The sequence below is a fragment of the Scyliorhinus torazame genome, chromosome 13 (assembly GCF_047496885.1).
Source record: "Scyliorhinus torazame isolate Kashiwa2021f chromosome 13, sScyTor2.1, whole genome shotgun sequence".
Taxonomy (NCBI): domain Eukaryota; kingdom Metazoa; phylum Chordata; class Chondrichthyes; order Carcharhiniformes; family Scyliorhinidae; genus Scyliorhinus; species Scyliorhinus torazame.
This window is the reverse complement of record NC_092719.1, coordinates 118,603,926-118,620,330: the sequence shown is the minus strand read 5'-3', so window position 1 is coordinate 118,620,330 and position 16,405 is coordinate 118,603,926. Positions and strand designations below refer to the sequence as shown.

The following is a 16,405-nucleotide window of genomic DNA, read 5'->3' as shown; positions in this document are numbered from 1 at the left end:
CTTGGTGTCCAAAGAGGTTAGGTGGGGTTACTGGGTTACGGGGATAGGGTGGCGGCACGAGCTTAAGTGGGGTGCTCTTTCCAAGGGCCAGTGGGTCTCGATTGGCCAAATGGCCTCCTTCTGCACTGTAAATTCTATGATGTTGAGGACCAGAAGGAATGTATTCCCAGATACATAACACCCCTCACCCCTTGCCCTTTACTTCACTATTGCAATGACAACAATTAACATTTATACAACAGACTCCCTGATATGTTATTTCTATACTTTTATAGAATTCAATAAGATAGTCTCTGTGGTGAATGTCTATTCCTTTTTGTTAGAATTTGACATTCTTGGGGGACTTCTTGTGGCGGCCATGGTGTGAGTGGTCGCACATTTGGTAGCTCTTGATTGTGGCGGTGTTTTTGGACCCTTTCCCCAGTTAACAGGTGGACTTTTTCAATGTAGAACGTGCAGGAGTGGTGGAGGAAGAGTGCATTAGTCTGGTAGATAGATTTGTGGACCAGGAGTGGTTTTAGGCGAAGGGAGCTGTCGGAGCGAGGAACATTTCGTGCGACACAGCTGAAGATGGCGGAGGGTAAGGGACCGGCCCGATCATCTCAGTGGTCTATGGAACAGCTGGTGGACTTCTTGAATGAAAAGTTCACCCAACTGAGGAAGGAGTCTCTGGAAGACCTGGCAAGGATGGTGGATCCACTTCAGGCAGGGATCGACCGCATAGAGTTGAGATTGGAGTCTCATAGCCAGGCTATCCATATGGTGGAGGAGACGGCGGGGGAGCTTGAGGAGCAGCTTGTTTCGTTGGCGGCCGAGATGGGGGTGATGCATGATATCCAGAAGCGGCTTCAGGAGAAGGTGGAGGATCTGGAGAACCGCTCCCGGAGACAGAACCTGAGGATCATGAGGTTGCCAGAGCGCATTGAAGGAGCGGACGTTGGCTCCTATGTGGCCAAGATGTTCGAGAAGTTGCTGGGAGAGGGGGTCTTCGAATGGCCCCTGGAGGTAGACCGGGCGCATAGGGCGCTGATGAGGATGCCACAGGGTAATGAGCCGGCGAGGGCAATGATGATGCGGTTGCACCGGTTTCTGGACAAGGAGTGGATCCTGATGTGGGCTGGGCAGACGAGGCGATGTACCTGGGAGGGCAGTGAACTTCGAGTATACCAGGACCTGGATGGGGAGCTGGGCTTTAACAAAGTGAAGGCTGCCCTCTTTAAGAAGGTGGTGAAGTTTGGGATGCTGTACTGGGCTCGCCTCTGGGTGACCTGTAATGGCCGAGAATATTATTTTGGGACGCCGGAGGAAGTGATGGAGTTTTTGAGGGACAATGGACTGGCAGGAGAGTGAGGACATTGAATTTTGGGGGAGTTGTTCTCTTTTTTCTGGGTACCATTGTCCTTTGCTCTTCTGTGGGGGTTAGGGGGTTGTTCTTTTGTTTTTTGGTCTTTGAATGTTGATGTTGTTTGCACCAGGAGAGTTTTTGAGAGGGGGGAGGGCAATCAGTGGGGGGTAGGGTGCTAGGTGCCATGGGCAGGGGCTGCCAGGCTCGCTGGGCGGGCTAGTTCACGGACGAGTAGTGGAGGGTGAGCAGGTGGTTATAGTGTTGATGGGGGTTAGGATTGTTGTTTTGTGGGGGGGAGGGGGGTGACTGCTGACAGGGGAGGGGCTTTTGAAATGTGGTATGAAGAGGGTCGATGACGGTGGACATCTGAGGGCGGGCCTGAGGGGGTGTGGGACGTGGGCTGGAGGCTGGCCCAGGAGGGAATATGGCTGATCAGCGGGGATGGGGGGGGGCAGGGTATCCCCTGACCAGGCTGATCACATGGAACATGAGAGGGCTGAATGGGTCGGTCAAGAGGGCTTGCATGTTTGCGCATCTGAGGGGCTTAAAGGCGGATGTGGCATTCTTACAGGAAACGCACCTGAAGATTGGGGATCAAACTAGGCTCAAGAAAGGGTGGGTAGAGCAGGTACTTCACTCGGGATTGGATTTAAGGATGGGGGGGTGGCGGTCTTGATAAATAATCGGTTGCTTTTGAAGTGGGGAGCATGGTGGCAGACTCTGGGGGGAGGTTCGTATGGTGAGTGGGAATTTGGAGGGGATGCCGGTGGTGTTGGTGAATGTTTAGGGAGACTGGAAAGGTGAAGGATAGGGAGGGGAAACACGGTCTTGGAACCGGTGGGGGTGAATGGGGTGTTTGGGGATTTTTATAAGAGACTGTAGGAGTCGGAATTCCCTGGCTGGATTGGAGAGAATGAGGCGTTTTTTGGAGGGGTTGGAGTTCCCTCGGGTGGAGGAGGCCCTGGTGGAGGGATAGGGTGCCCACATTGGGCTGGTGGAGGGTATGGGGCGATGCCCGGATGGGCTCCCGGTGGAATTTTATAAAAGGTTTTCAGGGGACATGGAGCCCCTGCTGGTAAGGGCATTTACTGAGGTGAGGGAGCAGGGGGTGCTCCCCACAATGTTATCGCAGGCCTCGATCTCCTTAATCTTAAAGAGGGACAAGGATCCAGGGCAGTGTGGATCCTAGGTCAATTTCGCTGTTAAATGTAGACACTAAGTTGGCCAAGATCTTGGCCTCAAGGATTGAGGACTGTGTGCCAGGGGTGATCGGAAAGGACCAGACAGGGTTCGTTAAGGGGAGGCATTTGTCATCTAATATCAGGCCGCTATTAAATGTTACAATGATGCTCCCAGAAGAACGAATTTTGGAGGTGGTGGCAGCCATGGATGCGGAGAATGCCTTTGATCGGGTGCAGTGGGACTATCTGTGGGAGGTTCAGGGGCGGTTTGGGTTTGGGCAGGGGTTTGTGGATTGGGTCCGGCTGTTGTACCCGGCACCGGTAGCGAGTGTGCGAATGAACAGGGTGAGTTCGGAATATTTCAGGCTGCATCAGGGGACGGGGCAAGGATGTCCACTCTCCCCATTGCTCTTTGCCTTGGCTATAGAACCATTGGCAATGACGCTGAGAGCGTCAAGGGACTGGCAGTGGACAGTGAGGGGATGGGGTGGAGCATATGGTCTCATTATATGTGGACGATTTACTGCTTTATATGTCAAACCCATTGGAAGATATTGGGGGAATTATGAGTATTTTGGAGGAATTCGGACGGTTCTCAAGATATAAATTGAATATGGGGAAGAGCGAGGTTTTTCTGATTCAAGCGAGGGGGCAGGAGAAGAGGCTGGGGTGGTTGTCGTTTAGAGTAATGGGGGCGAGCGTTCGGTATTTGGGCATTCAGGTGGCATGGGGGTGGGAGCAGCTGCACAAGCTGAATCTGACTTAGTTGGTGGATCAGAAGGAGGAGGATTTTAGGAGGTGGGATGTACTCCCACTGGCGGAACGGGTGCAAACGGTGAAGATGGCGATTCTCCCAAGGTTCTTGTTTGTGTTCCACGATTTCCTGATCTTTACCCCTAAGGTTATTTTTAAGAGGGTGAATGCACTGATTTTGGGGTTTGTCTGGGCTGGTAAGGCTCCGTGGGTGAAGAAGGTGCTGCTGGAGAGGGCCGAGGGGGGTGCGGGTTAGTTCTTCCAAATTTGTTAAATTACTACTGGGTGGCAAATATAGCAATGTTTTGGAAGTGGGTGGTGGGGGAGGGGTTGGTGTGGGAGCGGATGGAGGCAGCCTCTGGCAAGGACTCGAGTTTGAGGGCACTGTTGAGGGCGCTTTTACCGTTCTCGCTGGCCAGGTACTCCACATGCCCGGTAGTGGTGGTGGCACTGAGGGCGTGGGGGCAGTGGCAGCAGCATCTGAGGCTGGAGGGTATGTCAGTTTGGGCACCGATCTGCAGGTTTTCAGGGGCGGAAATGGGCGGGGATTGAGCGGTTTGGGAATCTATTTATTGGGGGCAGCTTCTCGGGCTTGGAGGGGCTGGTGGAGGAATTTGAGTTGTCCGCCGGGAATGGGTTCCGGTATTTACAGATGAGAGGTTTTGTCCGGATGCAGTTACCATCCTTTCCCCAGGGCCTGTAGGACAAGGTGGTGTCAAAAACGGGTAGGTGAGGGAGTGTCAGAAATTTACAAGAAGTTGATGGATTGGGAGGGAGCCCCGATCGGGGCAGTGAAGCGTAAGTGGGAGGAAGAGTTGGGGAAAGAGGTGGAGGCTGGGGTGTGGGAGGAGGCTTTGAGGAGGTTGAATGCATCCTCGCCGTGTACAAGGCCTTATACAGTTCAAGGTGGTCCACAGGGCACATAGGATGGTGACCAGAATGAGCAGGTTATTTTTTCCTTTTTTTGTATAAATTTAGAGTACCCAATTCATTTTTTTCCAATTAAGGGGCAATTTAGGGTGGCCAATCCACCTAGCCTGCACATCTTTGGGTTGTGGGGGCGAAACCCACGCAAACATGGGGAGAATGTGCAAACTCCACACAGACAGTGACCCAAGGCCGGGGGTTGAACCTGGAACTTCGGCGCCGTGAGGCAGCAGGGCTAACCCACTGCGCCACCTTGCTGCCCTATGAGCAGGTTTTTTGAAGGGGTGGAAGACAGGTGTGGGTGGCGTGCGGGTGGGCCCATGAATCATGTCCACATGCTTTGACTCTGTCCGAACCTTGGGGGATTATGGCAGGGGTTTGCTGACGTTATGTCAGAGGTCTTACAGGTGAAGGTGGTCCCGAGTCCAGAAGTGGAGATCTTTGGAGTGTCAGAAGACCCGGGATTCCAGGGGGTGAGAGAGGTTGATATCCTGGCCTTTGCTTCCCTGGTAGTCCTGGAGACAGATCTTATTAGAATGGAGGGATTCGGGGCCACCAAAACCAGGAGTGTGGATGAATGACCATGGCTGAGTTTCTTAGGCTGGAGAAGATAAAATTTAACTTGAGAGGGTCTGTGGAGGAGTTTGCCGGAGGTGGCAGTTCATCGACTTCTTTGAGAACAGTTAAGATGTCAGCAGTGGGGCGAGTGGGGTTAAAATAGGGAGGTAGGGGAGCGGGAGAGCGGGAGGCGAGAATGGTGGGATGTTAGTTATTTAGCTGGTTTGATTACTTGCAGCCCTGTTGGCTAGCTTTGTTGTGTGGTTGTGTTTGATGTGTAAATATATAAATCCTCAATAAAATATTTTTCCAATATAAAAGAATTTGACGATTTTGAACTCGACTATTTGCAACCTCAGAAGTGTGCTTTTTGTAGATCTTACGTCTTGAGTAGTTATTTAAATATCTGTCACTATAGACATTGAAAAGCCTTCAGAAACAAAATCTGAACTCGTCACCGTCTCTGGTCTCTGTTCCAAAGTATAGCGCTCCAGATCTTCTAAAGGTAGAACCTCTTGAGAAGTTTCTGCAAACTGACTTCCTGCAGCAAGTAACTGATCAGATTAGCATGACGTCACCAAACTCTTCCATCATCCGTCTGTACGGTGTATGGTATTGGATCTGTCTTCACTACGATCATAGCTCATACCCATTTCTCGTTGGTGGTGTAACTCCTAGCTAACACGCTTTCTCCCTGGTTGTGTATTCGCTTTTTAGAGATTTTTTCCCTCCGAGCAATTTGTGCTTGTTGCTGTCGTTTGACAATCTCTAAAGTATCAGGTGGAGTTAACAAATTAAACTGTGTTTGTAGTTTATTCTTGAACAACAGCATTGCTGGTGAACTTTACATGGTAGCATGTACAGTATTCCAGCAAGATATTAGGAATTTGTTTACTTTTCTTGATAACGTCCCCTGGTCCTTCGAGGCTTTGATAGAATTCTTGAATGATTGCTCAAAATGTTCAGCCAATCAATTTGATGCTGCATGATATGGAGCTGACTTTATATGGTGTATACCGTTCCCTTTCAAGTAGTTCTCAACTCCCTCAAAGTAAACTGTGCCCCATTATCCCTGACAATCTGCTCCCGTGTTCCAAATCTTGTGAACATTTTGTCTAGTTTCTCAATGGTCTGTTCAGTCATCGTTGACTTCATTATCGCGGCTTCTGGTCATTTCGAGGGGGCATCCACAATCACCAAGAACATGTGACCCTCCAGTGGACCAGTGCAATGAGTGTGTATTCTCTGCCATGGTGAGTCGGTCATCCCGCGATGTAATCGTTGTAATGGTGCCGTGTTCCTTAGATTGCTCAAGATTGGCATTGCCCAACTTTCTCTTCAATTTGAGTATTGAATCCTGGTCACCAAAAATAACTGCATGCCAGTTCCTTCATCCACACCACACCAGAATGTCCCTTATGCAGTTGGTCAAAGATTCTACTATGTCAGCACGGAGGAATAATCACATGGATTAGCCACAACGGAGCCCCATTCTGTACCAGCAACTCAAATCTTCATATGATGTAGGGCTTCAGGTCTGGATTTTCCCTATGAACGTCTGATAGAGTTCCTTTTTGGACTAAGTCCATCACCTTCCCCATCACTGGATTGGTTCTTGTGCATCTTTGAACTTGAGATGAAGTCACAGGTACGCTATCCACGAGGGAGAAATACAAAAGTTTGACAACATTTTGTTCTGGATCATGCTTGACTTGTAATGGCAATCGTGACAAAGCATCAGCATTTGCATGTTGCTCTGACTTGCGATACTGGATATCGTAAATGTGTGCCAACGATATCAATGACCATCTTTGCAATCTACGATGATCCGCCAAAGAGGAAAATGACACCCACCGAAAATGATGCTCTAAGCTTCTTTTTCCAGTTGAGCGTAATTCATTTCTGCTCTAGTAAAAGTGCCTGAAGCAAATGCTATCGATCTTTTCTTTCCTGAAGGCGTAATGTACAAGATGACTGCACCAACCCCATAGGGTGAGGAATCGCAAGCTAATTGCAACTTCATTTTGGATCATAATGAACCAACAGTTCTGATTTCAGTAAAGTTTCTTTCACTTCATTGTTTGCATTTTCACATTCTTCTGACCAATGCCATGCCTGATTTATACATAGCAAAGTGTGTAAGGCTTCAATTCAGCACACTTTTAGTATGATAATTGATCAATCCTAAAAATGACCTTACTTGTGTCACATTTTGAGGACATGGTGCTTCTAAGATTGCTGCAATTTTCTTTGATTTGTTTTATAAACCATGTTTGTCAATAATATGACCTAGGTATTTTATAGATGACTTGAAAAAGTCACACTTTTCCTTTTTAACTCTCATGTTGTATCTCTGTAACCGCCTCAGGGTAGCTTCTAAAGTCTCCAAATGTTCCTGTTCCATTGAACCGGTGATAGGTATATCATCTAAATAACATTGCACTCCATTCAACCCACTTAGAATTTGATCCATGGATCTTTGAAAAAAAGCAGGTGGAGATGTTATTCCAAAAGGAAGTCTTCGATAATGAAACAGACCTTTGTGAGTTACGATGGTGAGTGGTGGCTGTGATTCGGTAGCCACATTCATCTGCACATTTACTTATGAAAGATCAATTTTACTAATTTCTGTTCTCCAGAAAGTCCAGCAAACAAGTCTTCAATTAGCAGCAGTGGATAATGAGCTACACGTGAAACTGAGTTAATAGTAGTTTTAAAATCTCTACACATTCTCACTGAGCTATCCCATTTTAATACTGGAACAATTGGTGTCACCCAATCACATATAGTAACAGTATCAATGACTCCCATCTTTACTAATCTTTCTGTTCTTCTTCAACTTTAGGCTTGATGGCATATGGTATAGGTCTAGCTTTGAGACATTTGGGTGTGCTGTCTGGCTTGATTTTTAGGTGTAGCTCAACTCCCGTCATAGAGCCTAGTGAATCTCCGAACATGTTCTCATACGCCTTTCAAGTTACTCTTTGAATCCACTAATTGATTGACTGTTTGCCAGTTAAGCCTGATCTTAGCCAACCATGCTCTGCCAAATAGAGCAGGAAAGTTTCCATGGACAACATGAAGAGGCAACTTTGCTGTCTGCCAATCTGCTTCTACTTTCACATAATTTAATGATACAATCTCTTCAGTGCACATCCTTAGGACCACATTTGACAGTCTTAATTGCAGAGGCTTCAGCTTTTGATAATAAATTGTCTCAGGTATTAGCGTTATTGCTGCACCTGTATCCACTTCCATTTTAATTTCCTGACCTTCAACTTTTGGATGTGCCCAAAACCCTTTTTATCTCCCTGATTGACAAGACACCCAGCTTTAGCTCTTGCAGGAGCTCGGTTTCATGAGCTTCATCCACTAATTTGTAGATACTTGTGTTCTTCTTGCTACTTCTTGGTGTAAGAGAAGTTTGCTGAGCCCAAAATGCCTTGGCAATATGACCCTTCTTACCATTTGCTCGTACTCGATTTACTCCAGCATTGCTCCACTGAGTGTCCAACCAGTGTACAATGGTGACATGGTTGCACCTTTGCAGCTCTGTTCCTTGTGGCATCTATATTGTGGATCTTTGCTCCAGCCCCTATCTGTGAAGCTTCTCTCATAGTAAGCTCCATAGATGTGGCAACTTCCACAGCAGCTTTCAGAGTTAAATCACTTTCAGTAAGCAGCTTCCTCTGAATAGCTTCACTACATAATCCACAAATCAGCCTGTCTTGAAGAGTATCATCAAGTGTTGCACCAAATTCACAATACTTAGCTAAACTTCTTAAAAAAGCGATAAACAGTAAAATGGTTTCACCTTCTTCCTGACCATGGTGGTGGGATGGGAACCTTTCTGTGATCAGGAACGGTTTAGCAGAGAAATGTCCCTCTAAGATTTTTATTAATTCACTGAAGGACTTGTCTCCTGGTTTTGTTGGGCGAACAAGATTCTGCAGCAGCATAAACACTTTATGGCCAACTGAGCTGAGAAATGTGGTGACCTTTAAGTCCCCGGTTAGTTATTAAAAACAATTCATATTAATTCCATGTTTCATAATCCTCATCAAATATGTTCATGGTGGCTGGTTTTCCTACCACTTTTGTATTCCAGCTCTTAGGGTCTACACTTCCTCCCTTCCGACAGTGTTGAAAACTGTGGCACAAACAATCCCTTGAACAAGCAACTAGGAAATCTTTCCCCTATTTGCCTGAGCATTTCGGCTTTTCACCCGAATTGTGATCCGCGCAGAGTCGGCAGATTCAAAATCCCTGTTCCCTGCAGCCCATGTCATTTTGCACGATCCTTGCAGCCCAGACCATGCTCACTTCAATGCAAGCAAGTTTTCTATGACTGTCCATCTCCTTACTCGCTGTTGTTGAAAAGATTTAGTAATTCATCACATCAGCAGCAGTGCTTCGCCTGACACTTGTGTGTGTGCGAGTCCAGTCCCAAGCATCTTCCATTGCTTCCAGGCCATCCCACATTTCCCCTACAAAAATGTTTTCCCCAGCGATTTTTCTGCCTCATCCTCATCACCAATTTTTTTCTCCTGTTATATTTCTTTGTTGCCGCAAAGAGAAAAGGTATGGAAGTGCCCACTCTCTGGATTCTTGTAAAACATGATGAGAGGTTTATTAAGGGTGTTGCTCAGACAATCAAGGTGGTGATATGTTCAAAGCCCACGCAAACACTCTGCTGGCATCATGACACATAACGTGACGCAGAAGCAGCAAGAATGTATTCCCAGATACATAACACCGAGGAAAGGTCAGTCCTGACCCAACTTATAGGCATCTTATAGCCTGCTCCCTAGATACCTCTTTATGGGGAACTAATTATCGCGTAACAGTGCCACATGAAGTAATCCTCACATATTCACTGAGCGTTCCTGTCTGCACTTGGTACCAAAGAGCACATCTGTCCCAGTCACTGCTATCGTGGTACCCTGTCACTGATTTTGCCTTCTGTTGCTATCTTCCCACAATGTGTGCAGGATGTTTACTAACAGAGTGTTTACCCACCCCGTGCGATCCTCCACATTCTTCAAATGATATGCAGCTTCCTCATATCACCAGCTCATCCCATCAAGCCCGATGAGAGAATTCAATAGGCAATTGGTCCTAAGTCACAGTTGAGTTTTGAGGTAAAATTGAACTGGTACAATATTAGGGGGTGGCAGTATGTGGGAGCAGGAGACCATATATCGCACCTCCCATTTTACTGTGGCATTTTATATTGTGTGCTAATAACAATCAGGTTTAGCTAGAAACAGTCAGGTTAGAGCGAACCCATATGTGGAGGATGCAAATCATTCGAAGAGTGAAGACAATGGCAGTGTAAGTTAGTTGAGACTTTTTGCTGTGGGATGCGGTGAGGTGACATTGCTCTGAGAAAAGGATGAAGCTGATGACTTTTTTGCAGTGTTTTGAATCCGGGTTGTGGATTGTGATGACAGATGATGATGTTCCACAGACCAGTGGGATCTGAACCTCTGAACCCTACATCTTAAACCCTGTGGGAAAAAAAGGTGCCAGAGGTGGAGGCAGAAGGCTGTGGAAGCCAAATCACTGAGTGTCATTAAGACAGAGATAGATAGGTTCTTGATTAATAAGGGGATCAGGGGTTATGGGGAGAAGGAGAATGGGGATGAGAAAAATAGCAGCCATGATTGAATGGCGGAGCAGACTCGATGGGTCGAGTGGCCTAATTCTATGGTCTTACGTGTCCCCCCTTCATTCCACCGCAACAACAAAAAATCCTGCTGATTTCCTTCTCTGTGATGTGACTCAGTAACAGATCCACTTCACGTTGAGACGTGACTGTGAGTGTGGTCGAGAAGACTTCACAGCTCACGTTGCTCATTTATCCCTCCTTAACCCAGAGAGTCACCGATAGCAATCGTTCCACCCTCTATTGCTGGCCAATCAGTAAAGGCTGTGGGATGGAAGCTTCGAGCCTTCTGATCTCTGCGGTTGAAGAACTCACCGGGAGAATTGTTCGCAATTGTTCTCTTTAAAGAGGCAGGCCCCACAGGTGGGGGCTGTGGGGAAGGAGGGCCAAGGTCCCGATGGTTCCAAGGAAAGTAGAGTGTGTCGATGATGGGGAAGCTGGAATCACATCTCGAGTCCAAAGGATTCCCATCAGGAACTAATATTGACATGAGAATCAAGCGTGGGGGAGTTGGGTGGGTTAGAGAGCACACAGAACTCGGTCTTTTAAAAGTAAAATTGCAGAATTTTGTGCGTGATTTGTTTTCTTGAAATAGGAAACTTTGGTTTGTTCACAACTGAGAAGGAGGATGGAGAGAGGGAGTAAGGGAAACAAAGTGTTTTAAAAGCATTGAGGAGGAGGCAGGACAGAAAACTCCAAAGTACTGAAGAGTTGTAAAGCTTGAAGAGGGAAAACTGAGTGCCTCTGCTGTTTAAATATTAAAGAGGGTAATAATGAATCATCTTGACACAGACTTCTCTCACCAGGCACTCACCCTCCTACGTTGTGTAATCTCCTCCCCACCCTCCCCCTTCTGACCCATATAGGGAGCTCATTACTGACCACACATCTTGTAGAGTTTATTGCTCCCCACCTTTAGGTCACTGTGTGTGCATGTGTTGATATGTGTGAACGTGCTAACTCACAGTTTCTTTACTCTCATCATTGTTCCTCCCTCCCTTCGCCCTGTTGTCTGTCACATTGTCTTTGTTCTTTTTCTCTTCCCAGGTTGTCTGTGTCTCAGCTCTGAGCATCTTTCCCATCAGCCTTCTTAACTGTGCGTCTGGGAGGCACCCGGCTCCCTCCACCACCTCCCCCTCCCCGCTCCCCTCCCCATTCCTTCTCTTTTGCTTCTGTGTGTCACTCGAAAGCCTCAACCATTTCCTCATGATTTCTTTTTCTTTCTGGCCGATCTCTTTTGCTGCTCCTGTTTTGTTTCCCGAGTGGCTCTCTCCCCGCTGAAAGGCCTCACCTTTGCCTGCACTGCATGTGCCTGTCTCCAGAATCTGATGGAGCTGTGTTTCCCTCACTCTTTTCCCCTCCCCTTTCCCTTGTCAATTCCCCTCTCAGTGTTTCCCAAGTGAAGATTGGCGGTGTTACGCCCCTCTCCCACCTCCCCCCCCCCCCTCCCCTCCCCCTCCCCTCCCCCTCCCCCTCCAGCCACCCACTGGCTCCTCAGTTGCGGTTCAGTTCAGACAGTAAGAGAAGCGTGATCTTTGCCCCATGCTGCTGAAGGCTTAGAGTTGAAGATACTGACACTTTGGTTCGTACGTTAAACAGATACCTTAGCAACCACAACGGACCCGAACAAGACCAGGAAGACAATTTTTGGTCTCAGGCTCTGGAAGATTTAGAAACATGTGGACAATCGGAACTGTTAAGAGAAATTGAGGTAACTTTACTCTTGTCATTGTTGTTCTACTTCAGTGAGGTCGTGACTTCTCATTTGAAGGCCTCGGCCAGGGTGAGTCTTCATCCTTCCCCCAATTGGGTTACCTCTTTGATTGGAGGGGGGTTGGGTGGTTTTTTTGGGCAAGCTCACTTGGCAACGGGTGGTATTGTAGACCTGTGGCGGGGGGATTGATGTGGCTTGTGGGTGAGGGCAGGCTCTCACTCAAGGAATGAGCTTGCATGCCCGATACCGGAGTGAGACCATTGCCAGCATAGCGCTAAGGGCAGGGGGTAAAATGGAGAGGCAGAAAGATTGTGAACTGAGGCCGACTTACTCAGATGAGGGTGTAACAATACTGGGGTTAAAGTGAAGTGCCTGTATCCAGAATCCTGGGAGCAATGGGCCTGTGTAGCCCCCACCCTCCCCTTTCACTGCTGACCCTCGCTGCATTGTGATGACGGGTGTGAATAGGTTCAAACTGCTGGGAACTGAAGGAAAAGACTTGCATTTATTTAGCACCTTTCATAACCTCGGGGCACCCAAAAGCATTTCACTGCCAATTAAATCATAGAATTTACAGTGCAGAAGGAGGCCATTCGGCCCATCGAGTCTGCAGCGGGCTCTTGGAAAGAGCACCCTACCCAAGGTCAACACCTCCCCCCTATCCCCATAACCCAGTCACCCCACCCAACACTAAAGGCAAAATAGGTTTGAAGTGTAGTTGCTGTGGCCATGTCGAGAAACATGGGGGCCAATTTGCTTGCAGCAAGCTCCCACACGCACAACTGAGATTAAAGGTTAGCTAATCTGTGCCAGTGATTTTTGTTCAGGCTTAAATATTGGCCAGTACACCAGGGAGAACTCCTCTGCTCCTCTCAGGAAGCCAGCACTCTTTCAGCAGGAACAGGACCATTTCACCCCTCAAACTTGTTGCAACATTCAGTCATATCAAAGCTGATCTGGATCTCCAAAGCATTTTCCCATCCCTTAACATGATAGAAGCACTGACATCGCACTGAAATATTTAGCCTCGGTTTTGGCTGCTGGTCCCTGTGAGTGGGATTTGAACTCCCGATATTCTGATTGTGAGACGCGCCAAGACCCACTAAGCTAAAGCTGATAGATAGAAATTAAGCCTTTATATTTACCATTGTAAAGATACGTATGGTTTAGCTGTATCCCACTGCCTCATACAAGATGGGATACAGGCTGTGGTGATCTGGGTGAATTGAAGTTTGTCTCGGGTAGAACTGGGGCAGCTGAAACCTGAAGGAAGAGTTTTAGAAATTTAGTCTGGAAGGTGCCAGAGGGATTGAAGCTCCCCCACCTTCCAACCACTTCACTTCCCCTCCCCACTCCTCGCCTTTTGCTTCTTCTGTGTTTCGCGAGTACAAATCAAACCGAAAGCTGGACCATTTTCTCCCAATGTCTTTTTAAAATTTGGCCAATCACTTTACTTTTCTTGTTTGTCGCCCAGATGACTCTTGGTGGAAGCAGGTGATGACACGGGACTAGGATTAGGTGGTCTTTCTGACTGATGGTGTTCGGAGCTCAAGGTCAAACAAGACAATTCATGGGTGGAAATGATGAAACTCATTTTTGGTGTTAGAAGTGAAATGGAGGATCTGAACAATGGTGGGGGGAGAGGGTGGAGAGGGCTGAAGGGAAGATCCTTTACCTGCCAGAGAGGAGGATCTTTGGATTGGTCTTGGTCTCCATGATGATCATAGAGAAGAAAAAGGATTGGGCAATGGAGTGAAAGAGATCGCTTGAGATGGACAAACTAATTGGGTGAGCAGCTGCATTGAGGGGGTGAGCTGCTGGGATTTGTACCAGGGAGACAGAGTGGCTGCCCACATGGTCAAATCTTCAATACAAAATAGAAACATAGGAACATAGGTGGAGGCCATTCGGCCCTTCGAGCCTGCTCCACCATTCATTATGATCATAGCTGACCGTCCAACTGAATAGCCTGATCCCAATATCCTTTAATCCCCTTCGCACGAGTGGAATTCCTAAGTGGTAGGTTGGTCTAGGCACAGCTCAAGCACAAGATAGAGGTGATGGTAATTTAATTTATTCCATCAGAGGATGCGGGTGTGACTGGCAAGATGGAAATTTGTTTCCCATCCCTAATTGCCCTGGAATTGAATGGATTTTTAGGCCATTTTGGGAGGGTCAGTTAAGAGTCAACCACATTGCTGTGGATCTGGAATCACATGTAGGCCAGACCAGGTAAGGACAGCAGATTTCCTTCCTGAATGGACATTAGTGAACCAGATGGGTGTTTAAGACAATCGATGGCAGATTAGATTTTGATTCCAGATTTTATCAGCTGCCGTGGCGGGGTTCGAACATGTGACACTACCACTTGGCCACCATCTCCCCCAGGAGCAGTGAGGGATGGGGGGTTCCAGTCTAGAACTCGCTTCAGGGTCTCCAATATCCTATAAATAAACCATCTGAACCACTTGGTGAGATTTCAGCCTGTAGCTCACTCCTGGGGGTGTCTTGTGACACAGCTGTAGCATCCCTGCCTCTAGGCAGGAGGTTCAGGTTCCACTCCGGGACTTGACGGCCACAGAAGGTGTATTCATACTGTGGTGGAACAGGTTGGTTATCAGCCTGGAAATCACCCCCCCCCCCCCCCCCCACCCCCCCCCCCACCCCCACCCCCAGCCGCCCGCTCAGGCAGCAGCCGTATAGGTCAGTGACCAGACCTGGGGTTGTGGTTCAAATGGCTTTGCTATCTCCTGGACTTTCTACTGTAGATATTTTCCCTAAGTTGAAATTTATTGGCCACTTTTTTCTCCTTTATTCTTTCATGGGATATGGGCATCGCTGGCGAGACCAGCATTTATTGTCCATCGCTATTTTCCCCTGAACTGAGAGGCTTTCTCGGACATTTCAGTGGACAAGTAAGAGTCGATCACATTGCTGTGGGTCTGGAGTCACAGGTAGGCCAGACCATGTAAAGACGGTAGATTTCCCTCCTTAAAAGACACCAGTGAACCAGATGGGTTTCAGCAAGAATCAATGGTTGTCATGGTCACCATTATTGAAATGGGCTTTATAGTTCCAGATTTATGAAGTGAGTTTAGATTTCACCAGCTGCCGGGGTGGGCTTTGAACCCCCTATCCCCAGAGGCCTCTGGATTACCAATGACATTGCCACTCATCCAATATCTCCTGAAACTCCCACAATGGGTTTCACCTTCCTGGAAACCAATATCTATCATGCCTTTATCCGAGATGTCAACTGTGCCAGAAGATTCTAAACCAGAGACCTGAGCACAAGATCTGGACTGACACTGCCGTGAAGCACGGAGGGAGTGTTGCACTGTCAGATGCAACATTTAACTGAGCCCCTTTTCATGGTGGATGTCATACATCTCATGGTACTATGTTAAAGAAGCAGCTCTCCCTTGTGCCCTGGTCAACATTTATCCCTCAATATGACTGAAAAAACAGGTCTCGGGTCATTTATCATTTTGTTGTTTGTAGAAGCTTTCTGTGCGTAAATTGGTTGCTGTTTTTCACTACAACAGTGTCTACAGTTCAAAGAGCATGATTTAATTTGCTGTAACTTGTCCTCAGATCAGCATAAAGAAATGAAGGTTCTTTCACTCATCTTAAATATGTCCCGAGGCAATGTTGGAGGAGCGCGGTAGCTGAGGTAGGCTGGTTAGAAAGCCTGCCTTTGTTCACTCGGACATTGGCCCAGCTTTCCAACATAGTTCTTATGCCCCCAACAATCACCCCTCGCCCTCTAAACCACCCTCATCCCACCACTCACCCCTCATATCTCCCATGTCTCTCCATGCTCCCTATGCCCCCTTATATTCTCCTTGCCCTTTCAATGCCACCCTTTTCCCTCTCATATCCCATACCATCTCCATGCTCCCTGATGCTCCCCTTGACCCTTACACGCCCCTCATACCCACATGCCACCCTATACCCTCATTACCATGATTCCTCCATATCCCCTCTTATTCCCCTTGACCCTTCCATGCCCACACATGCACCCATGCTCCTTCCATGCCCCCTCATACTCCACTTGTAACCTCATAGCCCTATGCCACCCCACGTCCTCTAATACCCTCTTGCCTCCTCCACATCTGTCAGTGTTCAGGATGTCTTTAGATGTCCATTTAGAAAAAAAAAATATCAAATACTCTAATAGACTATCATATTCAAAGACACTTGATACAGCTCGCTTCCTTAAAACCATTCAGCAGCTCGCTTCCTTAAAACCATTCAGA

At 47.6% G+C, this 16,405-nt stretch overlaps 1 protein-coding gene across 4 annotated transcripts in view; it reads left to right on the top strand.

Annotated features, from left to right (window-relative positions):
* Positions 1-16,405, top strand: part of grip2b (glutamate receptor interacting protein 2b) — a 324,567-nt gene that overhangs the window by 287,151 nt on the left and 21,011 nt on the right. For all 4 annotated transcript variants that reach the window (XM_072472104.1, XM_072472105.1, XM_072472103.1 and 1 more), the window contains one exon: positions 12,032-12,143. In XM_072472104.1, the coding sequence (XP_072328205.1) occupies positions 12,032-12,143 (112 nt within the window). The remainder of the gene's footprint in view (positions 1-12,031; positions 12,144-16,405) is intronic.